The following is a 19,840-nucleotide window of genomic DNA, read 5'->3' on the forward strand; positions in this document are numbered from 1 at the left end:
TCTTTGGTCCCTGGGTTTTCGAATTTGCAATGAGAGAGAGGGTTTTAAGGAGGAGTTAAAATGAGCGGGAGTTTTTCTTTTTTTAATTATCAAATAAATAAGTTTTTTTTTTTTATATATATTTGAGATATTGTCAGCCATTTTAGTAGTTGATGCTTTAGTCTATTAGATTTTATATATTTACAAATATTTAAATTGAATTTTAAACTGATATTTAAAGAACCCTATTTCTATGCAATCGTCAAAATGGAACGCCAAGGTTCAATTCCAATTATCCAAATTTAATCTCAAGTCCGAATTTAAAAGAGTCCAAATAAAAAATATTGAAATCGAATACTAAATCAATATTGAAAGAATCTCCCATAATTATTTACATCACAATACTTGAACCCTAGATTCTAGGGGTGTGCAATCGAATATAATCAAACCGAATCACCCAAAAATTGTGAATCGAACCAAATGCAATAACCGAATCGAACCGACTGACCAATCCCAACAAATTGATCTAACCGAACCCTAAACCGTGCAAACCGAATCGAAATTGAAAATTGAACTGAAAACAAACTAAGAGACCGGCTTTGCTGTTGCTGTCGGCCACCTAGCCGAGTGGCAAATCCGATCATCGGAATCGATCATCGGATTCTCCCAATCACGGTGACCCACATACCCAAAAACTAAAAGCATCTAATGGTTGGATTTTAGTAGATTTAAGTTTCAAAATTTCAATGTAAAAGAGAAATAGAGTGCAAACTTATCGAAAAACCATCGGCTCAATCTTCGCCTTCGTCTCCAGCCTTCGTCTTCTTCTTCGACATCGACGACGGATGGTGGAGGGAGAGAGAACAGATGAAGAGATGAAGTTAGAAAGCCTTCGGCCAGTGCCTAATCTACGAAACTTCGAAGAGCCTTCGTCTTCGCCATTGCCATCGCCATTGTCATCGTCATCGAAGAGCCTTCATCTTTGCCTTCGCCTTCGTCTTCGTATTCGCCATCGCCAGATCTGTGAACTCGAAATCGAATCGAAGAGAAGATGAAATGCCAAGACACGAGAGAGATATATAGAGAGAGAAGAACGAAGAACAGAGAAAATGAAATGTCGCGCCCGGGTGTGTGCCTCGTGAGGGGGGGCAGTTCGGTTCACGCGATGGGGGGTTGTGGCCAGTTCGATTCAAGTGAGTGAGGCTATGTTTTACAAGTTCGGTTCGGTTCGATTTTTTTGATATTTTTATCAAAATAACCGAACCAAACCGAATAACCGATTTTTAAACAAAAATATAACCGAACCGAACCACTATTTTTGAAAAATCGAACCGAACCAACCGAACTTTTGCTCACCCCTACTAGATCCTAACAAAAAACACTCCCTTCCCTAATATATTGAGATTTGATTTGGCTCTAAATTTTAAATTAAAATTTAGTTAGAAATAAAGTTAATACCGTTAATTGAATTGAAACATAGTTAAATGGTGTCATTACAATATCGATCAAAAGCTTATTTATGTCTCTGAATTTTTGTATTTTTTTGGTGAAATTTTAAATGTTTCATGTTTTCAAATGTGTCCCTAAATTTATGCCAAAAGTATATTTATACCATTAATTTTTCGTGATTTCAAATACGTTAATGAATTGTGTAAAATTACTTATTTAAATACCAAATTAGCAAATGATATGCACGCGCACTAACGTAGTGATTTTTTGACATCTTCTCAACTCACTCACTTTATATCTTTCTTTCCAATTGCATATTTTTTTCTTTTCGGTATCTCCTTCATCTTTTGATTGAGTTATGTAAGCTGGTTAGGTTAGACGAGTCACTAATGTGCCCGAGTCAATTATCATTTTGCCATTAAAGAGATCGAAAATAGGGTAGTATAGACTAGCATTTCTTATTGGGGACACAACCAAAGGAGACACAATTGACGAAGATGTTAGAGAGAAATGAGACGTAATTGAAGTGAAAGATAAAGGTGAGGTGATGCAATCAAAAAGAGAAGATTTAAGATAATGCTAGAGAGAGAGAGTTGAAAAGATGTTAAAAAATTACCACGTCAATGTATGTATATCCCTTGTTGATTAAGTGTTTAAATGAATAATTTTATATAATTCAATGACACATTTGGACTTATAAAAAAATTTAGAGTTCTACAAGAAGAAAATGCAAAAAATTAGGGGCATAAATATGCTTTTGATTAAGTTTATGGACATATTTGAAATCATGAGAAGTTTAGAGTTTTATAAAAAAAAAAAAAATTTATTCGAAACCAAGTATTTAACCTAAGTTTACAAAGTTTTTGACCATAAGACATCTATTATAATAGTTAATGTGAACTTAAATTTGAAACTACAATTATTTATTTGAATATTTGTAAAATACAACGTTCACTCTAATCTCCAAAGTACAATTACTTATTTGATATTTTATCTTTATTAAAAATATTAAACGTTTGACTGTTTTTTAATTTTACAACGAATCTCAAAATTTCTAATAATATATCAAGCTTATGTTTGTTTTGAATTTTGACTGTATTTTTGTAAAGAAGAATCCAAGATAATTGCTAGTTAAAAGAAATTTCACGACCTTTTATCCATTAAATGAATGCTCTCAAGTCCATACGCACAAAATTATCTTTTAAAGGTGGTTTATGACAAATATGAAGTTGTAAGTTTGAGATGTTTTATGCACTTCATATAAAATATTAGAAAGTTAACAAAAATAATGTCAAAAATATGCATACTAGCCTTAAAACAAAAGTGAAATTGATATAAATTTTAGACTGAAGACCGAACCGTATAAAGGTGGGACTAATGGGACCAAACCAATTCGATTTAGAAATTTAAACACCCTTTAAGTGAAAAATATAATCCCACAGGATTTCAGTTATTAAACTTTCTATTTTAACAGATGAGATGAGAAATATAAGCAGTGGAATGGTAGAGGCGGCTGAAAAGTCTTGCGAACTACACGAAGTGACTGGTGGTTTGCTTCGAGGATAAGCGAGAAGTGAGAACAGAACCAAGCCAGCCAGCCAGCCAGCCAGCCAACGGACAAATTAAGGTCAAGCCTGCAAAATTTGGGCCACAAATCTGATTCAGGAAACAAACAAAAATTTCTGGCTCTGGAAGAATAGATAAATCCGACAATCTCTCTCACCATCTCCACCGACCGACTGACCGATCGATCCCACTCCTCTTCATTGCCACATAACATAATTGATTAAATTAAATCCTCCTTCCTGCTTCCATTGCGTCAGTCTTGACAACCCTCGTCATATCTTAAACTTTCCCATGTAATCACTACACCCGGACAAAGTCAATCAACTCTCAAGATATACAAAACCAATCTAAGAAAAGGCGAGAGAAAAAGAGACGTAACCGATTCAATCGAGGACAACCCAGCCTGCCAGAGCACAATCACTGATTTCCGTCTTATGCATTCCTTTACATCTCTCTCTTGATGGATTCGGATTTCTGGGCATCTCGCCTCGCCGCCGCCAAGAGGCAATTCACGCTGCAGAACCACCACCAGCACCATGGCTTCCAGCTGGGTTCGTTTCGTTTTTGCCCCTTTTTTTCTTTTTCTGCTTGCTTTTGGATCGATCTGTTATTGGGTTTTTGTGAACAACCGGTTGTTTTCTGTGTTTTGGGTGTTTTTGTTTCCAGATCGATTGAACTTCGACGAGTTCGAGGTTGAGGACGAGGTCCGGCCCGATTTCCCGTATCCGCACAGCTACGAGGACTTCGATCTAGCGTCTCTGTACTCGCACCTTGAAGACGAGCAGCACGCGTGCGAATCCAAAGTCGCCGTGAGTTTCTACTTAGATTGATTGCTTTTCATGCATCAGTTTGTTGTTGGTTTTCATTTGCTTCCCCCCCCCCCCCCCCCCCCCCCTTCTTTCTTCGGTTGAAAAATAATGATCTCGCCTGTGTTCTTGTCTTTTGGTTTGTGTTATCTGATTATTTTGTGAAGATTGACAATTTTGTTTGCTGTTTAATCATTCTCTCAATTAGCTGTTTTGCTTTGCTCTTGTGCAAGAGGTGATTGAAAGTAGGCGGGAAAAAGAAAATATATTTATATATATGTATATGTATGTATGTATGTATGGAGAGAGAAGAAAGGATTTTTCTTTCTTGAGTATGTTTTGATCATCAGTCACATATAGGCAGTAGGTTTCACATATCTTCGCAAACAAATTTTTGTGAATATGATCAGCTTATGGTAACTTGTCTTGGCCTAGGATAAAATATGCTCTGGGTGGATGATGGAAATCAGGAAAAAGGAATGGTTTTTAGCAATTTTACGTGCTATAGTAGGCATCCGGAGATGAATATAATAACATTCTACGTTAAAGGATTCGTCCCCTTTTGAGAAATTCCTTTTATTCTTTCAAGAGCAGAAAACTTGATTGTGAGGGTGAAGTTTCTATTATATTTACAGCTTAATACCCGTATGATGGCTAATGAATAGGTCGGGCCTTTATCAAATCTTCCAATCTTGACCCTGCTTGTCATGTATTTCACAAGATGGGCATGCCTTGCTTCAACCATTGCATGCCATGCTACAAGTGGAAATGGTTCGCTCCGTGATTGAGAACAAAAATTTGTTTTAGGCAAGTTGATAGATGTGCAGCTCCCGTTGGAGTAAAAACTGATGGAGAGGCAGACACATGAAGAGATATAGGTGGATTGATTCAGAACATCCCTGGCTACCAGACAACCAGTTCTTTTACATTCAAGGTCTGATTGCAGTAGAATTAGGATAATGGTTCAATCATTTAAGTGCAGGAACCTTTGATAACATCTCCCAGATTTCCGTTTCTTAGTGAAATTGATTTGATTCCTCACGACGTTACCCCCATGTTCACCTTATTGGCATGCTTGTGGTAAACCTATCATCGTCTCTTAATAGTGGCATGTGTTTGCTTCAGTGGGAGATTGTAGCAGAGCCAACTGATTTATGACCTTTGTTTTGTCTATGGGTAATAAGATGGAGATGCCAAGAGATGTCAATGGGAGATAGATTAGAAAGGATAGATACATAGAGACAAGCAGTACATGTTGTGTATCTTTCTTATCAGTACATGTTGTGGTTGGTAGGCTAAGTGGAGTAATGGGAAGTTTACCTGTGAATCTTTGATGGAGAGACTGGCAGTCAATGACTGAGTCTTGTGCTTAACTGAAAAAACAAGAAGCCAGAGATAATTACAAGATTTTGTTGTCATGCTGGATACTTGATAATGGACCGTGAAGATAAGGATGGAGAGCATTTGAGATGGGACACATGATAGAAGTTAGAACGTCTAGAGCAGATGTTACCTAGGTTAACAGGAGGATGTTCCAAGATTGGAACTGGATTGTAACATATAGCAGTGTGCTATCATGCTGCATCCAACCTCAATGAGTGATCATTGGGAAACTATCCTGTGGGGAATGACGTGATTACTTATCAGCTACCTAGATTGTTGCATGATTAAGCATGAGAGAAATGCCCTCAGCGTCTCACATCTTACCAAGTTCTCTCTTTGCCTCCCAAATTAGTTGTTTTTGTATTGCTTGTGACTATACGTCCTTTTCGAATAAAGACAATAGAGTAGCATATGAATGAAAAAGGCAAGATCCTAACATATGAATGAAAATCTTTGTGGCAATCGGTTGCCACATCTCAGGACAAACTTCTTTTCCTCTTTAGACAACTTTATTTCTTTTCTACTGATGTGTCACAGTGAAACATCGACTGTTATGATCCACCTTTTGTTCACAGTCCATCGGATCTAAGGTCTTGATCAGGTCAGAGGCCTTTCTTCATCTACTTGCTCAATATTTGGTGATGCTCTGGTTTCATGATTGCAGTTCTGTTAGTTCAAAGGGTTGATATAGAATCAAAACATACCTTGAAAAGGAAAAGGAATTCGTGAAAATTAAAAAAAGAGAACAAGAAAGAAAAATTTCATGATTGTTTGTGATGGTCTGTTTTATTTATTATCCTTTGAATTAGTATTTTATTTAAGTATCTCTTCTTAAGAATTTCACCCTCGATTCATTTTCTCCTTACAGGTTTGCCCCATTTGCTCTGTTAAAGTTGTGACAGACATGTTAAGTCATATCACCCTGCAACATGGACACTTGTTTAAGATATCCTTTGAAATGTCCTTTAATGTATCTTCTCTATATAATACACTGACGAATCTCATTGTTGAAGAATGTCTGTATGGTTATACTTTGAATCATATCAAGCTGGTTTTGGTTTTCCTTAACTGAATATTACTTGCAGCGACGTCGCAGGTTGCGTAGGGTTGCAATTCCAAACAGTCAGGCGCTGTCTCTCCTGGGGAGGGATCTTCGCGAGGCCCATCTGCAGATGCTTTTAGGAGGCGGTGGATATCATTCGAGCAATGCAAATTCGTCAGCTAATGCCGTCACTACTGATCCATTCCTTTCCTCTCTTATTTTGAAATTCCCTACATCAGAATCAGAAGATATTTCAAAATCTGTGGCATCTGGTGCAGAGGAAAGTTCTACTAAGAGTGCGACATCGTCACACTTGTGGAAAACAAGGTACGCCCTCTCGCCCATCGACTTGGTTGGTTTGTATCAATTACATAGTTGCAAGCATCACTAGAAGATGGGATTTTTGTGATCATTCAGAGGAAATTGGCATCGTTAGATCTACTTAAGGTCTAGTCTTGTCTCAGGTATGGATCCTAACGGAGGATCTAGATTAGATCTAGACTAGATAAACAATTGACAGGTCTCTATACCTGATCTGGCTGTAAACACCGATCCTTTTGTCTGATTTTTAACATCTCTCTCTCTCCCCCCCGGGCCCATTTTGCAGTTTCGATCCATCGTTGAGCTCAGAAGAGCGGGAAAAAAGGATGAGACAAGCCGCGGGAAGAGCTGGTTTTCTTCAGGATCTGCTGGTGTCAACTCTGTTAGGTGACTAGTGGTGGAACATTAAGTTAAAACACAAAGAGTAGCGTTTAAATATTGAATTTATTAAGTTTTCCGGATAATTGGCAGTTTGGGTTAAAATTCAGTCATTTTGCCAATCCTTGCCATGTTTGAATGTTTCTATTGAAGCAACAATAGGAATTGGTTTATCATAAGTTCATGTTCCTACACCCACTGAACAAGAGTTCTACTGCTTTCTCAAAACAATAAATATATATATATGTATATATAGTTTCTTGTTTATGGAATGGAATGGAATGAAAATTTCATATTTTACACGTTTTTGTATACAAGTGCCCATTGTATAGTTTCTTGGTTATATAATAGTAAAACTGGTTTATGGAAAGAAACCTACGCTCTGTAAGGAAACTAACTAGACAATGGTTATGAAACGGTGGAATTTACGTTTTAGTGTAGTTTTTAATTTTTTTTGTTATTTTAATTAATTTAATTTTATATTTGGATATTTTTTTATGGTAATTTAAATTTTTTTATTGTTTTAAATACACTTTTAGACTTATATATGTTTGGATCAATTTAATTTTTATATTTTGATATAAACAGAGTAACGTGTATTTTTTTATCTCATTTTATTTTTTTATATATGAAAATATAAGTCTAAAAATAAAATTAAAATAACGAAAAGGTTGAATTATTATAAAAAAAATTAAAGTATATGTGTTAAATTGATTTAAATTTATAAATATAATTAAGATAATAAAAAAATGAGTAATTATAAAAAATATATATAAAAATAAAATTATATTTTTTTAGATTACCAAACGAAAAGGTATTAGAGTAGCCGACATGAAACTAAGTCTAAGAAATAGTGGTCAAGCAAAATTATATTTTTACATAAATTTATTTTGTCAAACTCAAAACTCAGAATGCATGATATATCAGTTAAAAATATAATATTTTAATATTTTTTATTGACATAAATAATTATTATATAAATTTGTGAACATAATGATTATTGTATGAGTGATAAAGTGGAATCTAACCAACTTTGTGAACTAATTTTGCTTAATAATAATAGTTAAAAGAAGTCCAAACTCAATGATTAGTACGCTAATGAATTGAAAAGGTGGTGGGTAGGCAGGTAGGTAGGTAGGAAGGTTCATATGGCCTTATCCTCAATTCTGGAGTTTAGTTGCTCTAATGGTTTGGTTTAATTTAGTGGGTTTTCAAGCTATGATGGTGTTAAATTTTAATGAAAAAAATTTAGAGCGTCCAATGAACTTATGGATCGCCTTATTGAAAGAGAACAAAAAGATGGTTTTGTCCTTGAGTAAAATCATCTTTCTACTCTCTTTTGATAAGACAGTCGATAAATTTATTTAGTCTCTGTGAACGACTCAATTTTAATTAATTAATTAATTTATTAAATATTAAATCTAACCAATCAACTTCTAAACTTTATCCTTTTTCAATTATAATAATAAAGAAAGTAATTCCCTATAATAATGCAAATTTTTCCACAATTATTAGACGAATACAAGTTAACTAAAGATTAATAAGAAATTTGTGAAATTACAAAGGGTCTTAATGGAATTTACAACTTTTTAACGAAACGTTTAAAACTATTTTAGTGGAGAATCATTAAGTGGCGGTGAAGACAAGAGTGCTAAGTCAAGGCCACCTTTATCTTAAACTTCCGCGGCTGAGGCGGTGGTGGCCGGTGGTGGCAGCCGACTGCCGCCTGGAAGTCTTTAGCCACCACCACACGAACATGATGACAGGTCCCCATCACTCCCACTCCCACTTCCACATTCCATCCATCATCCGTGCCTTCACCAAACCGTTCCACGTGAAATTTCAGCTGAATAGCCTTTCACATCATAGGCTACATTACATAATAAAAAACAACAATTTTTTTAGATAAAATTAATTCTTTTAATTTCACTTTGATTTAGGAGAAATTCAAATTTTATTTTAATTAATTTAAAGGGATAACTTAGAATTTGAGAAATATCTATATCTAGAACAGACATATAGATATTTTAAATAAGTCTTTAATGGTAAATTATTTATACTTAAGTATAGAATACTTTATAATCTTGTACGATGACTCCTCTACAAAATAATTAAATAAACAAATAAAATTCGGTGACCCGATGAGAAGTCCACCTCATAGCCCTAATTATTTTTTTTAATTTCTTGCTCCTCTCTCTCTCTCTCTCTCTCTCTATATGTATAGCAGCCAGAGGGTGCTGAAGAACTTGTCAAGAGATTGATTTGATTTGGTCGGAGTTTGTTCGCGCTTCAATCTGAAAATTTTCTGCTCGTTGGATTGTTTGGATTAGATTTTTGCAGAGAAGATCGAAGGAGAGAAGATGATGGTGGAGTTCTTTCTGCTGGGGTGCACCGGCGTTGTGGTGTTCCTTCACGGAGCCAATTTCTTCTTCCACGCTCTCTCTTCTCACCTCGCCTTCAGATCTCTCAGGTACGCACATACAAATCACCTTCCTCTGCTTATGTTTGCTTCCTCGGAAAATTGCAGAGATTGAACTTTCTTTCTTCCCGTGAATTTCCATGAAACTCTGTTTCTTCAAGTTCAGGCTTCTTTTGAGTCGTACGGCTTTTGGTTCCTCTGCCGACCAAAAAGCTTTAATTATTGAAAATTGAAATAATGCTTCGACTATTTGGCAGTGATTACCGGAGTTGGCGATTTTCTAGCTGATTCTGAATTTGTTCCAACTCCTTTGGCTTGTGATACGGATTTAGGGAAAAAAAAATAATTGTAAATCTTAATTTCATTGCAATTTGAATTTCTTATCATCTTTATCTATATTCACTTTTTTTATAAGAATATTTTGTGAAGAAGCTGCCTATCAATAGACAATCAGGTTGGTCCACCGTCCACCATCCAGAAAACACATTCCACCCACCATGCGCATGGTTTGCTTAGAAATAGATCTATCCTTACGGTGGTGTATCCCTGTCACTTGTTTGCAAGTATATGGATTTGTTTGTGGGTGTGATGCTACTTACATAAAACTTTTTAGATAAAAAATTGATTCAGGGTGATGGTAACAAGTTCAAAGTATCTAGTATTAATTTTATTAGATAAGATACATGAATTTTAATTCGCCAAGCATTTACTTTTACCATGATATTAACTTTGTTGTTATATGTATTAGTTTAGTAACTTAATATCATCTGACTGCAGCTTTTTGGGATTCGTCGGATGGTAAAGAGAGCAAGCCGGATAGAGGTGATCCCTTGGCTCGTTGATGCAGAACACACATTTCTACAGTGGCTCTAAACATCTTCCCCCCTGGTTTCTCTTATCCGATCGCGATTTGATCTTACTTTAAAAATGTATTTGAATGTGTCAACTTTAATTAGTACTTTTTAAGTTTGAGATACCAATATCGACTTAAATTTAGTATTGGGTTAGTTAGGAGGCTTAACATAGAAAAAGGTACGATGTTTTCCTGAGCAACCGGAAGCATAAGTTGTGTTAAGGATTTGAAAATAACATGCGCATGCGTTCATGGTTATTCATTTATGCTAGTTAGCAAGGCTTTATCTGTCTTCAACTTACTTGTCAGTTAAAAAAAAAGGGAGGAATTCATATTTGATCTAATTCAAATGTATAAAATTGTTTCTGTACTTTTTATAGAAAAAAAACGTTTTTGACTATTTAAACAAACTAATTATACCTTATAGCCACTTTTATGTAAGATATCAAAAATACCTTTAATGAGATTTTAAAATAAAAAACCCACATTGTCCTTAATTTCTTTTACCAAAATACTTTTATCTCTTTCATATAATTTTTCTTCTCTCTCCTCTTTCAACATTCACGTTACTCTCTTTCTCTCCATTATCAAACTAACAAAACTTAGTAATTCTTCATATATTCAATCTTTTTGCTTGTTGAGTCATTCAATCTTCTTCATCAATCGCAGCGACCTTACTGAAGTCCCATTCAACAAGTTTTTTTCTCTCCAACAAACAATTTCACTCAATCTCAAGATATCAATTTGATTTATATTTGTTTTATTTTTTAAAATAATTTTTGTATTCACATTGCTTATTAAGGCTGTGTAGAATTATTGTAATTGTGAACAGAACATATTTTGATAGATATCATTCTAAATTTGTACTAATTTGGGTGATAAAAAAAATTTTCGAAACTGCACATCGTTATCGGGTTTTGTGGGCCACAAAGCCCGATCGGGCTTTGTGACCCACAAAGTCCCCCATCGGGCCTTGTGGTTCACGAAGCCCGATCGGGTTTTGTCCTATCGGGCTTTGTGGCCTACAAAGTCCCCTATCAGGCTTTCAGGCCCACAAAGCCCAAAAATAATTTTTTTCAATTTTTCTTGACTTTTTTTTTTCAAATTAATGTGTTCCATTAATACAAAAATGATGTCTTTTTACGTTTATTAGGTTAATTGAATGTATATATCACAACAAACATTATTATCTTTCACTTTGTGTGAGAATGTCCATCCACTATGAACACAACCAATACATGATCAATTGTTCTAACTAATATTGGACAAAACAAATATAATGTTATGATAATAAACTTACTCAAGAATAAAAGTATAATTTCTTAACAATAATTTATATTTTGAGACTATTATTGGACAACTTAAAAAAATCCCATTGCAAAAAAAAAAATAAAAAAATCGGGCTTTATGGTCTATAAAGTCTCTCATCGGGCTTTGTGGTTCACGAAGCCCGATCGGACTTTGTCCCATCGGGTTTTGTGGCCCACAAAGTCCCCCATCGGCTTTATGGCCCACAAAGCCCGAAATTAATTTTTTTTTTAATTTTCTTGATTTTTTCTTCAAATTAGTGTGTTCCATTAGCACTAAAATGATGTCTTTTTACGTTTATTGGGTTAATTGAATGTATATATCCCAACAAACATCATTATCTTTCACTTTGTGTGAAAATGTTCATCCATTATCAACACAACTAATACATGATCAATTGTTCTAACTAATATTGCACAAAACAAATATAATGCTATGATAATAAACTTACTCAAGAATAAAAGTGTAATTTCTTAATAATAATTTATATTTTGAGACTATTATTGGACAACTTAAAAATATCTCATTGCAAAAAAAAAAAAAAAAAAAAACGGGCTTTATGGCCTACAAAGTCTCCCATTGGGCTTTGCGACCCACAAAGTCCCCCATCGGGCCTTGTGGTTCACGAAGCCCGATTGGGCTTTGTCCCATCGGGCTTTGTGGCCCACAAAGCCCGAAATTAATTTTTTTTAATTTTCTTAATTTTTTTTTCAAATGAGTGTGTTCCATTAGCACTAAAATGATATCTTTTTACGTTTATTAGGTTAATTGAATGTATATATTCCAACAAATATCATTATCTTTCACTTTGTGTGAGAATGTCCATTCATTATCAACACAACTAATACATGATCAATTGTTCTAACTAATATTGCACAAAACAAATATAATGCTATGATAATAAACTTACTCAAGAATAAAAGTGTAATTTCTTAACAATAATTTATATTTTGAGACTATTATTGGACAACTTAAAAAATCTCATTGCAAAAAAAAAAAAAAAAAAAAAAAAACGGGCTTTATGGCCTACAAAGTCTCCCATCGAGCTTTGAGACCCACAAAGTCCCCCATCGAGCCTTGTGGTTCACGAAGCCCGATCGGGCTTTGTCCCATCGGGCTTTGTGGCTCATAAAGTCTGAAATTAATTTTTTTTAATTTTCTTGATTTTTTCTTCAAATTAGTGTGTTCCATTAACACTAAAATGATGTCTTTTTACGTTTATTGGGTTAATTGAATGTATATATTCCAACAAATATCATTATCTTTCACTTTGTGTGAGAATGTTCATTCATTATCAACACAACTAATACATGATCAATTGTTCTAACTAATATTGGACAAAACAAATATAATGCTATGATAATAAACTTACTCAAGAATAAAAGTGTAATTTCTTAACAATAATTTATTTTTTGAGACTACTAGTGGGCAACTTAAAAAAATTCCATTGCAAAAAAAAAAAAAAAAATCAAGCTTTACGGCCAACAAAGTTTCCCATCGGGCTTTGTGACCCATAAAGTCCCCCATCGGGTCTTGTGGTCCACGAAACCCGATCGGGCTTTGTCCCATCGGGCTTTGTGGCCCACAAAGTCTTCCATCGGGTTTTGTGGTCCACAAAGCCCGAAATTAATTTTTTTTAATTTTCTTGATTTTTTTTTCAAATTAGTGTGTTCCATTAGCACTAAAATTATGTCTTTTTACGTTTATTGGGTTAATTGAATGTATATATTCCAACAAACATCATTATCTTTCACTTTGTGTGAGAATGTCCATCCATTATCAACACAACTAATACATGATCAATTGTTCTAACTAATATTGGACAAAACAAATATAATACTATGATAATAAACTTACTCAAGAATAAAAGTGTAATTTCTTAACAATAATTTATATTTTGAGACTATTATTGGACAACTTAAAAATATCCCATTGTAAAAAAAAAAATAAAAAAATCTGACTTTATGGCCTACAAAGTCTCCCATTGAGCTTTGTGACCCACAAAGTCCCCCATCGGGCCTTGTGGTTCACGAAGCCCGATCGGGCTTTGTCCCATCGGGTTTTGTGGCCCACAAAGTCCCCCATCGGGCTTTGTGGCCCACAAAGTCCGAAATTAATTTTTTTTAATTTTCTTGATTTTTTCTTCAAATTAGTGTGTTCCATTAGCACTAAAATTATGTCTTTTTACGTTTATTGGGTTAATTGAATATATATATTCCAACAAATATCATTATCTTTCACTTTGTGTGAGAATGTCCATTCATTATCAACACAACTAATACATGATCAATTGTTCTAACTAATATTGGACAAAACAAATATAATGCTATGACAATAAACTTACTCAAGAATAAAAGTATAATTTCTTAACAATAAATTATTTTTTTAGACTACTAGTGGGCAACTTAAAAAAATCCCATTGCAAAAAAAAAAAAAAAAAAAAAAAAATCAAGCTTTGCGGCCAACAAAGTTTCCTATCAGGCTTTGTGACCCACAAAGTCCCCCATCGGACTTTGTGGCCCACAAAGCCCGAAATTAATTTTTTTTAATTTTTTTTTCAAATTAGTGTGTTCCATTAGTACTAAAATAATGTATTTTTATGTTTATTGAGTTAATTGAATGTATATATCATAACAAACATCATTATCTTTCAATTTGTGTGAGAATGTCCATCCACTATCAACACAACCAATACATATCAATTATTCTAGATAATATTGGACAAAGCAAAGATAATGCTATGGTAATAAATTTACTCAAAAACAAAAGTGTAATTTCTTAATAATAATTTATTTTTTGAGACTATTATTGGCCAACTTTGAAAATATCTCATTGCAAAAAAAAAAAAAAATCGGGCTTTGTGGCCCACAAAGTTTGTCATCGGGTTTTGTGGGCCACAAAGTTCGCTATCGGGTTTTGTGGTCCGCAAAGCCCAAAAATGATTTTTTTTTGATTTTTTTCAAATTAGTGTGTTCCATTAGTACTAAAAATTTAAAAAATAATAATTATTAAAAAATGTATTTAGTAGTAAATTATATTTTTAGGGGGAACCGAACATGTGTTCGAGACCCAACCAATTATTAAAATATTAAAAAAATAATAATTAAAAAATAATAGTAATTATTAGAAAATAATAATAATTTAATAGTTGAAAATATATTATTATAATTATGATTTGCAATTATTATTACAATTTAAAAATTAAATAATAATTATTGAATAACAATTTTTCAATTATATATTTAATAATACATATATATTTAAATTTTTTTAATTATTATTATTTAATTAATTTTATTTATATGTAATAATACATATATATTTAATAATTAAAAAGGGGTGGAGGTTTATTGGGTTTGTTGTGGGGGTTAAATAGAAATTTAACCCTTTTATTTTTTTTTGTATTGAGGGTAGTTTGGGAATTCATTATCTTTGTCTTTATTCTTAATTTTTAATAAAAGTGGATTATTGAAAAGTTAAAGGTTATGGTTCAAAGCGGTAAAGTGGCTATTTTTGTAATTATTTGTTTGGAGGGGTTAAAAACGTTTTTTTGTAAAAAAGGGGATAAAAACAAATTTTGTATTTATGGGGGGGGGGGGGGTTTATTTTTTACAATTTCCACTAAAAAAAATGCTATTTGTAAAATAAGTGAGTTATTGAAAGATGACGGAGAGCGTCAAATGGCAAACATGTCCTCATTCAATTTACAGATTCACTACTCCTGCCCTTAGCTGCCTCTTCTCTCCTTTGTCATAACTGCCTTCAGCAAGCTCTGTCTCGCCTCATCGTCGCCCTGTGTTGCCTTCGTCGCTTTCGCCTCGCCAATCACTGATGCATCATTTCGTCGCCCCACTACAGTGCCTCGTGAAATTGTCGTTGCATCCTGCCGTCGCTTTGCTATAATGTCAATAGCCGCTACACCATCTTGTTGCCTCGCCGTTGTTGTCTTTGGATGAAGCCCAAGTGATGAAGTTTGGACTTCATCTCGAATGGAATCTGATTCGACGATCAAGCTTGGCCAATCACTGATGCATCCTTTCATCGCCCCACCACAATGCCTCATGCAATTACCATTGCATCCCGCCGTCACTTTGTTGCAGTGTCGATCGTTGTTGCACTATCTTGTTACCTCGATCGTTGTTACCTTTGGATGAAGTTCAAGCTTCATTATCAAATGAAGTCCGATTCGATCATTAAACTTGTCATCCCATCGATAAATCTAACACGGTCCAAAAATTAATTGTGCTAGGGGGCAGGCAGACTTTAGCTATTGGTTGGAAGATGTAAAAATAGTGGCCCAAACTAAATTAAATTTTAATAAATTTCAACAATTAATAATTAGTTTTTACCATTTATTAAATTAATGTAATTGGTTGGAAGATGTAAAAAGAGTGGCAGATATGGTTTGTCTACTTGTCTGGAGGAGTGAAAGGACTTGGTGGTTGGTTCACGTAATTGAACAAATATTTGCCCATGAAGCCAAGTACATGTTTTTTTATTTTTATTTTTTTGCCATTTGTTAATGGAGGTATTTCTTTTGGGACAATGATAATGTAATTTTACACTTATCCTCTATGATATACGAAAATATTTTTGAGTGTTATTTTGATATTTTTAAAATATTTTTTGTACTGAAATGCTGAGAAACATAAAAATATATATATATATATATTTAGGTTATTTTTGTAATCTTAAAAATATTTCATGGACATTTGTAATATTAAGAAAATAGTGAAAATACATTTTTTATTTGAAAAAGAGTTTTTGTTCATGAAGAAATTAGAGATGGATTTTTTTTTAAATTATTATTTATTTTTAATTAGTAAATCATGGTTCACAAATAATAGAATTTATCTTTATGTTTGTTTGAATGTATTATGAAATTTATATTTATTTTTAAATTGAATAACTATATATTAAAGACTTTTATATTTTTTTGATTTACGTATTTTCATTCGTTATTTTTCTAAAACATATCATTTTTCTGCTTCTATTTTACATCGTATCTATTTTTTATTTTTATTTTCATGCAAACTAACTTATCCTTACAAGAGTGGTTTAATGAATAGCTCAGATATTATTTATATAAAAAAAACTTATTATTGTTGATGAAATGTGAATGATGCTCCGACGGTTATATTCCCACCAAAATCCTCTTGGCCAGCGACATTACCTTCCATTCGGACTCTTAAATCCGTCCCCCCATCTTCCTAACTCCTCACAACTGATCAGGACGTCAGCCAAGTTTAGGGCAGAGCAAAACCCAACTGAAAGTTCAAGCCTATTTGAAAGTGGCAGCTTCATACCCGCTTCGATTTCCTACTCAAAGCTGTTATCGAGGTGTTGCCAAACCAAGGATCTTAGCCCAGGCCTACAAATTCATGCGCGGTTAACAAAAACTGGGTTATCCGGAGTTTCGAAGTTTCGGAACCATCTGGTTAATTTGTATTCCAAGTGTAGGAGTTTTGGGGATGCCCGTGAACTGATCGACGAAAGTCTTGAACCAGATTTGGTGGGTTGGTCTGCTTTGATATCTGGGTATGCTCAGAATGGCCTTGGTGAGGAGGCCGTTTTGGCTTTCCAAGAAATGCACTTGTTGGGTGTTAAGTGCAATGAATTCACTTTCCCGAGTGTGCTTAAGGCGTGCTCCATTGTGAAGGATTTGACGCTAGGGAAACAAATTCATGGGATTGTGGTGGTTACTGGGTTCGAGTCAGATGTTTTTGTGGCGAATACTTTGCTTGTTATGTATGCAAAAGGTGGTGATTTTGTTGACTCCAGAAGGTTGTTTGGTGATATTCCTGAAAAAAATATTGTTTCTTGGAACGCAATGTTTTCCTGTTACGTTCAAAGGGATTATTTTGAGGAAGCACTGGGGTTGTTCCAAGAAATGGTCTTTAGTGGAACAAGCCCAGATGAGTATGGTTTGTCGAGTATGTTGAACGCATGCACAGGGTTGGGGGATATCAATCAAGGGAAAAGAACTCACGGGCATCTGATAAAGCTCGGTTATGATTCCGATCCATTCTCAGCGAATGCACTTGTTGACATGTATGCAAAAGCCGGAGATCTTCAAGATGCAACAGCAGTTTTTGAAGAAATTGCAGAACCTGATATTGTTTCTTGGAATGCTGTCATCGCTGGTTGTGTTCTTCATGAATACCATGATTGGGCTTTAGAGTTGTTGAGGCAGATGAAAATGTCAGGAACCTGCCCAAATATGTTCACTTTATCGAGTGCTCTTAAAGCCTGTGCTGGGCTGGGACTCCAAAAGTTTGGCGGGCAGATACATTCTGTTTTGGTAAAGATGGATGTAAGGTTGGATCCATTTGTGAGTGTCAGTCTCGTTGACATGTATTGCAAGTCTGATATGTTGGAGGAAGCAAGGATGGTTTATAATATGATGCAGGATGAGGACTTGATTGCACTCAATGCTATGATATCTGGATACTCGAAGAACACGAAAGATGCAGAAGCTCTTGATCTTTTTTCTGAGAGGTTCAAGGATGGCATGGGATTTGACCAGACAACTTTATTCACAATCCTGAACTCCATAGCTAGCTTGCAGGCTACCAACATTTGCCAGCAAGTTCATGCACTTTCTGTTAAATCAGGATTTCAACATGATGTTTATGTTGTTAACAGCCTCATTGATGCATATGGAAAAAGTAGCAATACAGAGGAGGCGGCAAAAGTTTTTGAAGAATGCCCTTTTGCAGATTTAGCGTCTTTTACTTCTATGATTACAGCTTATTCCCAATATGGACAGGGAGAAGAAGCTTTAAAGTTGTACCTGAAGATGCAAGCAATGGATCTTAAGCCAGATCCATTCGTGTGTAGCTCTCTCCTGAATGCTTGTGCAAATCTGTCTGCTTATGAACAAGGGAAACAGATACACGTTCACATTTTGAAGTTTGGGTTTATGTCCGATGTTTTTGCAGGAAATTCTCTCGTTAACATGTATTCTAAATGCGGCAGTATAGATGATGCCAGTAGTGCTTTCTCAGCTATACCTCAGAGGAGTACTGTCTCATGGTCTGCGATGATTGGGGGACTTGCTCAACATGGACATGGAAAAGAAGCCCTAAACTTATTTGGGGAGATGCTTAAAAATGGCACCACGCCCAATCATGTAACTTTAGTAAGTGTTCTTTGTGCTTGCAATCACGCTGGATTGGTAACTGAAGCAAAACACCATTTTGAATCAATGAAACGGTTATACTTCATTGAGCCAATGCAAGAGCATTATGCTTGCATGATTGATATCCTTGGCCGAGCAGGGAAACTGGATGAGGCAATGGATCTTGTAAATAAGATGCCATTTGAAGCCAATGGTTCTGTTTGGGGGGGCCTTCTTGGAGCAGCAAGAATTCACAAGAATGTTGAGCTCGGGCAGCGTGCTGCTGAGATGCTCTTCACTCTTGAACCCGAGAAATCAGGTACACATGTTCTTCTTGCCAACATTTATGCATCAGCTGGCATGTGGGAAAGTGTGGCGAAGGTGAGAAGAGTAATGAAAGAGAGCAAAGTGAAGAAGGAACCAGGGATGAGTTGGATTGAGGTGAAAGACAAAGTGTACACATTTATAGTGGGAGATAGAAGCCATTCTAGAAGTGAAGAGATATATGCAAAGCTTGATGAGCTGATGGAACTGCTGAACAAAGCTGGTTATGTTCCTATAGTGGAGATTGACCTCCATGATGTTGAAAGAAGTGAGAAGGAGCTTCTTCTCTCCTACCACAGTGAGAAACTTGCAGTGGCTTTCGGACTGATTGCAACTCCACCCGGGGCTCCCATTAGGGTCAAGAAGAACCTTCGAGTCTGTGTGGACTGCCACACTGCATTCAAGTTCATATGTAAAATTGTTTCCAGGGAGATAATCATCAGAGACATCAATCGGTTCCACCATTTCAGAGATGGGTCATGTTCTTGTGGGGATTACTGGTAGTACACTAGTTGACATATATACTCCCCAATTTTTTTTTTTTTAAATTCCTCGATCCTATTCATCCTATTTGGTACAACAACTGAGAGTTTCTTCTGTTTATAAAATATTTGAGAGAAGAATTTTGCTTTGCAAATTGCTATCTCAGGTGTGAAATGTATTTGTTAAATAACGGCTGCTCACATGTCAATCTCCATTATAGGATCTGAAATTATTAGAGAAAAGAGAAGCCGTCATCAGTTGAAACCTTGAATCCAATATATACATACATGTGAATTTGCTTTGTAAATGATCTACACATGTACAGCGCAAATGAAAATAGAATTTGTTCCTTCCAGCAACCAACCAGAGGCATTTGTTTCCTCCAGCGCGCCCCCCCCCCCCCCCCCCC

At 34.9% G+C, this 19,840-nt stretch overlaps 2 protein-coding genes and 1 long non-coding RNA gene across 4 annotated transcripts; all 3 read left to right on the forward strand.

The window, feature by feature from the left end:
* Positions 1–3,061: 3,061 nt before the first annotated feature.
* On the forward strand, positions 3,062–7,226 carry LOC127808860 (protein DEHYDRATION-INDUCED 19-like). 2 transcript variants are annotated; one of them, XM_052347534.1, is made up of 5 exons: positions 3,062–3,545; positions 3,661–3,803; positions 6,052–6,129; positions 6,263–6,552; positions 6,833–7,226. In XM_052347534.1, exons 1-5 carry the CDS (start codon positions 3,455–3,457, stop codon positions 6,939–6,941), a joined length of 711 nt encoding a protein of 236 aa, XP_052203494.1. In that variant the 5' UTR covers positions 3,062–3,454; the 3' UTR covers positions 6,942–7,226. The 2 variants fall into 2 exon arrangements, with proteins under 2 accessions (XP_052203494.1, XP_052203495.1); XM_052347535.1 differs by lacking the exon at positions 6,052–6,129 and having other exon boundaries at positions 3,065–3,545; positions 6,269–6,552.
* A 1,821-nt stretch (positions 7,227–9,047) lies between these two features.
* On the forward strand, positions 9,048–10,462 carry LOC127807981 (uncharacterized). Its single transcript, XR_008024839.1, has 2 exons — positions 9,048–9,394; positions 10,121–10,462. It is a non-coding gene; the product is annotated as an uncharacterized LOC127807981 (long non-coding RNA).
* Positions 10,463–16,617: 6,155 nt separating this feature from the next.
* Positions 16,618–19,840, forward strand: LOC127807979 (pentatricopeptide repeat-containing protein At5g04780, mitochondrial-like). The gene has a single exon (XM_052346265.1). The coding sequence runs from the start codon at positions 16,624–16,626 to the stop codon at positions 19,450–19,452; it is 2,829 nt and encodes a 942-aa protein (XP_052202225.1). The 5' UTR covers positions 16,618–16,623; the 3' UTR covers positions 19,453–19,840.

This window comes from Diospyros lotus, chromosome 8 (assembly GCF_014633365.1).
Source record: "Diospyros lotus cultivar Yz01 chromosome 8, ASM1463336v1, whole genome shotgun sequence".
NCBI lineage: Eukaryota > Viridiplantae > Streptophyta > Magnoliopsida > Ericales > Ebenaceae > Diospyros > Diospyros lotus.